The sequence below is a fragment of the Fukomys damarensis genome, unplaced genomic scaffold, assembly GCF_012274545.1.
Source record: "Fukomys damarensis isolate Sample0158 unplaced genomic scaffold, DMR_v1.0_HiC HiC_scaffold_11, whole genome shotgun sequence".
NCBI classification, from domain to species: domain Eukaryota; kingdom Metazoa; phylum Chordata; class Mammalia; order Rodentia; family Bathyergidae; genus Fukomys; species Fukomys damarensis.
This window is the reverse complement of record NW_022900923.1, coordinates 19067466-19075977: the sequence shown is the minus strand read 5'-3', so window position 1 is coordinate 19075977 and position 8512 is coordinate 19067466. Positions and strand designations below refer to the sequence as shown.

At 35.9% G+C, this 8512-nt stretch overlaps 1 protein-coding gene across 1 annotated transcript in view; it reads left to right on the top strand.

Moving 5' to 3' along the window:
• Cop1 (COP1 E3 ubiquitin ligase) overlaps positions 1 to 8512 on the top strand; it is a 178275-nt gene that overhangs the window by 12923 nt on the left and 156840 nt on the right. The window contains exon 2 of the mRNA XM_033762106.1: positions 3615 to 3674. Coding sequence (XP_033617997.1) covers positions 3631 to 3674 — 44 coding nt within the window. The 5' untranslated portion in view covers positions 3615 to 3630. The remainder of the gene's footprint in view (positions 1 to 3614; positions 3675 to 8512) is intronic.

Here is an 8512-nt window from a genome sequence, read left to right as displayed (position 1 = left end):
TAAGTACAGTAAGTCTAATATGACTGTTATCTCAGTTATACAAATGAGGAAAGAGGATTAGAGATTAAACTGCTTACTTGAAAGTCAGAAACATAGGTGTGGCGTACATGGGGTTAGTTTCAGTCCATTCCATTTTTCTAAAAAGTAACTTGGTGAAAAGAATGGCAACCTTTTTGTCTTTAATTCATGTGTTACTCGATAGTACTTTTTGATATTACAACTTTTGGTATTAAGGGAATGCATTCAACACATATACTATGGTTTTGTTCTTTTTTTAAAAAATATAGTTCTATATGATATGAACCTGTTGTCAGTTGTTTGTTTTCAGACCAAAAACCTTAATTCATTTTTGTTTCATATGCAGCACTTAATCCATCAGCAAATCATAGCTCTACCTTCAAAATATGTCTCCAACCTGATGAATTACCACTACCTGTCTGCTACTATCTTTAGCCTCTCTAGCATCATTTCTCACTTGAATATAGTAGCTTCGGTTACTATTTCTACTTTTGTTTCCATTAATGTCTCAGCCTATCAGGTGCAGTGGTTCATCCTTGTTATCAAGTCATATTATTCCTTTGTTATAAATCCTCCAATTAATTTCTGTTTTACTCACTTGTAAAAGCCAGAACCCTTAACATTTTGAGTTTTGGGGTTTTGTTTTGTTTTATTTTGTTTTGAGGCAGGGTCTGACTATGTAGTTGAAACTGACCTGGGGCTCACTATGTAGTCCAGGCTGGTCTCGAACTCACAGTGATCCTCCTGCCTCAGCCTCTTGAGTTCTGGGATTGCAGGTGTGCGCCACCACGCCTGGCCACATTTTGAGTTTTTAAGGTGATTCCTACTACCTTTCTAGCTTTGCCTTATACCATTCTCCCACTTGGTTGCACTTGCTTATTTCTGTGCTGGGTTGCTTACCCTCTAGATTTCCATGTAGATCATTTCCTCACTACTTTGAAATTTGCTAAAGTGTGGACTTCTCATTGGGCTTCCCTGACTACCATGAATAAAATTGCAGCCTGTTTCCTAACTTGTTCCTTCCCAACCTTCTTTGTTATTTTTTCCTTCAGCATTTATCACTACCTAACCTTACTATATAAAGTAATTATTTTAATAGCAGCATTTTCTATTAGGTCATATCATGGTGGCTTTAAATTTGTTCTATTCCTATACATGGATTTATAAAGGAAAGTAGAGAATTGTTTATTGTAAATTTGTTGGTGTTAAGACTTGGATTTTTTTTCCTTTTAAATTCTTCAGTCAGTCATGTAAATTTGGCACCTAAGGCTCTTTTATTCTATACCTCTCATGCAGTAGGTACACTTAATACTTTTATCTGATCAAGGGGACAGTGGGGCCTGAAATCCAGTTTACATTTTACTCGATAAGGCTTATTCTTTCTCTAAGAGCTGCCTGCCTGCCTCCTTCCCTCCCTCCCGCCCTTTTATTTTTTAAGATGGGATCTTGCGAAGTCACTTAGTTTCTAGATTGGGCTAGAACTTGCTCCCAGACTTCTGGGATGATAGATTTGCACCACTGTACTGACTGAGAGTGCCTGTTTCTAATTGCACACAGGCACCGACCTGTTGTGGTGGTACACCAAATTTAAGGCCGTGTTTTTTTTATTTAAGGGTGTTAGTAATGATATATGTAATGACATTCAAATACAAAAACAGTCCTTTCTCCAAGTTCTACCAGTTAAATATGCATTGTATTCCATCATATAAATCTTGACATACTCAGTGAATTGGTAGGTTGGTTCTTCCCTATCCCCCATCTCCCTCAACATCTCAGTTGTCTTTGCTATGGGTTTCATTGCAGCCATTATGTTCTCTTACCTACATACTTTTTCTCATTGTTTTGCAGTCATCTTTAACAGTTTGATTTATGCCATTGTATTTTACCTCCTCGCATTCTAGGATAGTATTTATACTCAGGACATTTTTCTGGAATGAGTGAGTGAATTTTTGTGTACCATTTTCAGTGTTACTGTATCAATAAGAATGGGATTTTTATGCTCATTATGAAAAATTGATGAACACTGGTTTAAGAAAGTGAGGTTAGTTTTTCTTCTGCATTGGAAAGTTCAAAGGTAGGCAGTACAGGGCTGATTTAGCTATTCAAGAATATCATCAAGGAACCAGTATCTTATCTTTCTGGCTTATGGATTTTGTCTTGATGGTCACAAGATGGCTGTTGAATCTCTAGAAACTTGGTCATAATTGGAGGGAGGAAGGAAAGGGAAGGAGGAAAGAAAATGTGTTTTTATACGACTTTACATTTTTCTTTTGTAGACTGTGTTCTGTTGTTTTACGACTGATGATGTCATTTCATTGTCCAGGGCTGTCATATGGCCAACACTAATTGTGAAGAAGGCTTGAAGATTGAACTTTCTGCTTTTGTTTTTTTATAGGAAAACAAGGAAGAGGAGGATTAAAATTGGAATTTAACTCAGTGTATCAGAAAACTGTATAGGGTAGTATTTTGAAAGATAGACCTGAATTTGAATTCTTTTACTTCCTAGTTTAATAACTTTAACAGCTTTGTGTCTCAATTTCCTTATCTATCAAAGAAATCTAGTAATAAGTACCTATCTCTTTGTGTGGTAGAAAGAATTAAATGAATTAATACATGTTATAGTGTCTTAGTTACTTTTCTCTCATTGCTGAGACCAAATACCCAACATCCAAAGTTAGACAGGAAGGGGTTTATTTACAGTTTGTGAAAGTTTCAGTCCATAATCAGCTGGCTCCAAGGTAGGGATGGCAAACAGGCTTTGCAGAGGAGAAACAGTTCATGGTGACCACATGGTAGCAAAAGTAACAAAATAGTTCATGGCAGTCGAAGACGGAAAAAAGCAGCAAGGGAGTTTAACAGTTTCTTTCTGCTCCTTTTATTTTATTCAGACTACCAGGATTAGGGGGTGACAAACCAATCACTTAATGGGAAATGTTTTAGTAATCATTATGCCCTTAATCCTAGCATTACACAATCTAGATTCACCCACCTGTGTATGCATGAGGATTTGGTAGGAGAGTTAGACCCAAAGCATAGCTCATAGGTTTAATGGTTATATTTTATTCTGTTTTAAGCATTAGTTATTATTATCATTGTCATTACCTACAAGGACTGTTGAAACTAAAATTGTAAGCATTAGTTATTATCATCATTGTCATTACAAGAACTGTTGAAACTAAAATTAAAAATTTATTACTAAAAGAGTTGGTTTTCTTTGGGATGGGAAAGAAAACTTTTAGGTTAAAGAAAGCAGGTGTACATAAATGATTGTCAGTGCAGGGTGGTGGTATATGGGATAAGATGATAGAATTTCCTTAAGAGATCTGGTGACTGATATACACTTTAAAAATTGTGGGTTGAGTTAAAACATTTGAATCGTTTAAATTGAATTAATTTTGGTATTCCATGGTCCTTGGGTAATTTTGAACAGATTGGCATTTTACCAATATTCCCTTAAAGTTGAGCTCAGCAGAAATTTTATATATCATTAATAGGTTAGAAAACTTAACTCTAAATTGATTTCATTTTATAATGTTAGTAGCCTTTTCCAATTTGTAATTACTTAAAAAATTACCAATTTTTTATTTTCTTTTTAGCCCCATCTGCTTTGATATGATTGAGGAAGCATACATGACGAAATGTGGCCACAGCTTTTGGTAAGATGAAATAGTGAAATAGTCTTTTAACACTTTTAAGTTCATGTGTAAAGGTACCTACAGAAATAATGCTTTTTAAACTAACTTTATATTGTTTCCTTGATTGATAAGTCATCCAGGGTTGCCAGTTCAAGAAAAGTCTATGGCCAGGATTTTTCATCTTACAAAATTGAAACAGTATAGTCATTAAAAACAACTTCCTGCTTTTCCTTCCCTGTAGCTCCTGGCAGCCACCATCCTACTTTCTTTTATATGAATTTGACAATTCCAGATACATCCTTTAAGTTGAATTCTACAGTAATGCCTTTTTGGTTACTGACTTACTTAGCATGATGTCTTTTATGTTCATCTGTATTGCAGTAGTATATTTTAGAATTTCTTTCTTTTGTAAGACTGATATTCCACTGTATGTATAGACCACATTTTTTTTATCCATTCATCTCTCCATTAACACTAGGATTGCTTCCACCTATTAGATCTTGTGAATGGTGCTGCTATGAACATGGGTATAAAATACCTCTTTTGGACCCTGCTTTCAACTCAAAATTGAGAGTACTGGATTATACAGAAATTTTGTTTTCAGTTTTTTGAGAAACCACCATACTATTCCATAGTGGCTATACCATTTTATTATTTCTTTATTTAATCGTCTTGAGTTTTGTTTTGTTTTGTTTTCTGTTGTTGTCTTTTGAAGCAGGGTCTTAATATATAGTCCAGCTTGACCTGAACTCCTACTTGCTATGTAGAATAGGCCGGCTTTGAACATGCTGTCTTCCTGCCTCAGTCTTCCAAGTTCTGGGATTACGGGAATGTGCTACTCTGCCTCCTAAGTGATAACATTTTATGTTCTCATCAGCAGCACATTAGGCGGTCCACTTTCTCCGTATAACTTGCCACATTTTTGGGTTTTTTTCCCTTGTTTTCTCCCTCGCCTTTTTTTGATAATAGCCATCCCAGGAGATATGTATTCTGTATATGTTTCATTATTTTCTTTGCCTTTTTTTAAACCCCGACTTACTATTGATGATTTATTACAAAGGATTCTGAAAGGATACAAAAATGAAGAACCAGATGCAGAAATACATAGGGTAAGGTAGGTAGGAAAGGGTGTGGAGCTTTCATGCTCTCTCCAGGCGTGCCACCTTCCCAGAACCTCCATATGTTCAGAAAAGCGCGGCTCTCGCTGTCCTCCTGGGTTTTTAGAGGCTTCAGTATATCGCCGTGACTAATTAAATCACTGGCCATGGCTGATCAACTAAACTTTTGGTCTCTTCCCCACTTCCTAGGAATGGAGGATGGACTGAAAGTTCTAACCCTCTGGCTACCTGGTTGGTCGCCTGACTACCAGCCATCACGAGGCTGCCAGGAGCTCCCAGCTATCAGTCATCTCATCTTACTTATTTTTTTGATTGGTCTGCTTGAGATTTGACATCTTTACAAGTTATTTACCTATTCTCTTAGCATAAGGATTAGTCTTACTCTTTTTTGTTGTATTCTAATTCATATTGAAATTAGACCCATAATTTTATTTTGAAGTGGTAGTTCATATATGGCAGGTTAATATCCTTTAGTCATGAAAGATACTGGTGTTAGCACCAGTCAGTAAGTACTTTAGTTTCATCTGAATCATGTTGTTTCATTAATATGTTTATCCAGTTTGATGGTCATTTAAATGGTTCAGAGTAAAAATAGCTCTCTTAGTTTGTATTCTTTACTAAAGCCAAATTGAAGCAATGTACATTCTTGACTTAGAAAACTTCTACTGTACAGAATGATGTAATACAGAGTGTAAATCTCTCTTTCCCTGGTCTCTTTCCCCCATCTTCACATGTTGTCACTTGTATAGAATAGGTGTGTGTTTTTTCAGAATTTTTTTTCCAGATTTAAAAAAAAGCTTTCTCGAGTAATTTTTATTTTTAGTGTTTTTTGTGTTGACATCATTGTGATTCATGTCTCCCTTTACACTCCATATTGCTAATGAAATTCTGTTTGTGTGGCTGACCCTCTTATGAAAACGTGTGAATGGTCTTGGTCTTTCAGGCTAATTGTTCAGCAGTAGTTTTCTGTTTTTGTCCATAAATTGATCCAGGTTGTGAGTATTCCATAGAAAACCATATACTACCAAAATTTTTGGATCTTGATTATTCTGTAAAGTTAAATGCTCTAGTGGAGACTTTTTCAGCCTTAGCATTGTTGAGACATTAGATCAATTAATTCTTTGTTGGATTGATTGTCTTGAATCTTGTGTGTGTGTGTGTGTGTGTGTGTGTGTGTGTGTGTGTGTGTGTGTGTGCGTGCCAGGAATTCAACTCAGGGCCTTGTGCTTGTGCTTGCCTGGCAGGTGCTATTCCTCTGCGCTACATCTACATCCCTGGCCCTGGAGAGATTGTCCTGTACATTGTAGATTGTTTATGTCACCATCCTCTATCCAGTAGCAGCTCCCTCACTCTGTAGTGAAAACCAAAAATGTATGCAGACATTGCCAGATACCCCTTGGGGGAGAAAATTGCCTGTAGTTGAGAAATAATGATCTACAGTGGTGCTGGCACCTGCCTTGCAAGCACAAGGACCCGAGTTCGATCCCTGGTACCAAAAAAGCAAAGAAAGAGAAATATACTGATCTAGATCTAGCTCTTGTTCATAAATCAGAACTGCTGGTCTTTCTTTTCTCCTTCATCTTTTTCTTTCCATCATTCTCTCTCTCTACTCCTTCACTTCTTTTTCTTTCATAGACTTAAAAGTTTTGAGGTGCTAAACAGATTGTAAAGAGGGATAATTACTTTTGTAATTGTCCTCCTTTAACTTATATGTCTGCTGCAGTATTTTTAAAAGTCTCTGTATCAGTTGAATAATTATGTTTCACTGTGCTGTGAAATATAATAAATTACTGGTAGTAAATTAAGGTTGACCTTAAAACTGGACTGGCTTTGCCTTTTCAATTAATCCTATAATTATACTGATGTTTAGGTTATTGTTGAGAAACCCCATTGGTGTTTTAAATACCCCCTCCCCCTAAATTAGTCTAGGTTTAGATCCTCATTACAATTTATTATTGTGCTGTATCTTGATGAAAATGCATTTCCCATGGGCAGGGTTTCATTGGATAGGGACCGTTACATTTGACAGGAGCTAATAAAGCTGGAGGCAGCCTTAATGTGAAACTTGATGTACTGTGAAACTTCTTTGCAGTTTTATTTGAAGCAAAAGTTCATAATTATCTATCCTCATGTGTGAGGCCTCTGTTTCTTTACCTATCTTCTAATTCTGTCATTAGCTGGTAAGTTGAAGCAAGTTGAAGCTGGTAAGTTTGTACAACTTCAAAATTCCATCTAGATTAATAGCACTACACCAACGTGGACCACATCAACAACATACCTCTCATCCCACATGTAAATGGTTAGTCTTTCCTTGTATTAGATTTGTGAAAATATGGCAGGAACTTCTTTTGATTTATTCCTTCCTACTTGAGAACTCTTTCCCTCTTATGTGATCCTGTGACCTGTAGCCTGAAACTAGTGATTTATTAATTTAAAAAACCTGACTTCTATATAATATAGAAATAAAACTGGCTCTTGATCTTTGCCTCTTTGCTGCTTCAGCTTGTCTCCTTTGCCTTGCTTCTTAAACCTCAAGTCTGTCAGGTTCTGACTTTTGCTGCTTTGCTTCATTACAAGTTAATTCTAGTCCTAACGGATAGGCAATCAGCCAGGGTGTCAGAATGTCTTTTGAGATACTAGGCTAATGTATCATCTTGTACTATGCTATTAATGTTTATAACTGCTTATTGTTTTTGGTGTCTGCTACTGATTTGTGTTCTTGTTCCTTCTTTTTCTGGAACTTTTATGTTAACATCGTTTTGTATATCTGCTTATCTTTGTGAAAAGACACATATATTTTGTTGCCAGAAGGATGCATAATAGATGAAACAGACAATCTTATGTATCTACAGAGAAATACTCATTCTTCATGATTTTTTTATTTATTTATTTTTAAGGTACTAGGCATTCTTTTAATGAGCAAATAGAAAAGGGGTTGACAGTCACATATATGGTAGTTACTAGTGCAGGTTTGAACTGGGGTATAGTGAGATAGTAGATCCTATTAGTTTTCTCTTTGCTGAGACAAAACTTGGCATCTACAAGTTAAAGGAGAAGTTCAGCTTGGCTCACGTTTTAAAGGGATTGAGTATGTGGTGTGTTGGATCCAAGGAAGAAACCTTATAGTAGAAGAGTATGATGAATAAAGCTGCTTAGTGTATGGCTGCTGGGAGAGAGAGCAGTGAAGCAGTGCCAGAGAGGAAAAGGCTACAGACCAGACATAAACCCTAAGGGCATAGAGTTTTATACGGTGGTATATAATTTGATATACTTGAATTCTGTAATTTAGATGGGTGTTACCAAGCTCAAAGCACAAAGCACAAAAGTGATTTAAACTTGGATTCTGAGTATAATTCTTATTGTCTATGTCCCATACTACTGAGGAGAGATATTATGGTAGTAAGTATATTGATATGAGATAGGATTAGGATGCCAAAGAAAGCAAAATGAGGATGTTTTCTTCTAGATTCTGGAATAATTTCTTATACACTGACAAACTTTCTGACATTATTATTATTATTATTATTATTATTATTATTATTATTATTATTGTTCTCCCCTCTCCTCTGAGGAATTGAACCTCTGAGTTATATCCCCACTGAGCTACATCCCTATCCTTTATCTTGTTCTTTTTGCCATACTTCCTTTCTTGTAAACAGACTATCCATGTTGTGCTTCTCCTTTATAATAAATGTGAAAATAAAAAAATTAAAAATGTTATTTATGTCACTAAAATTTCCA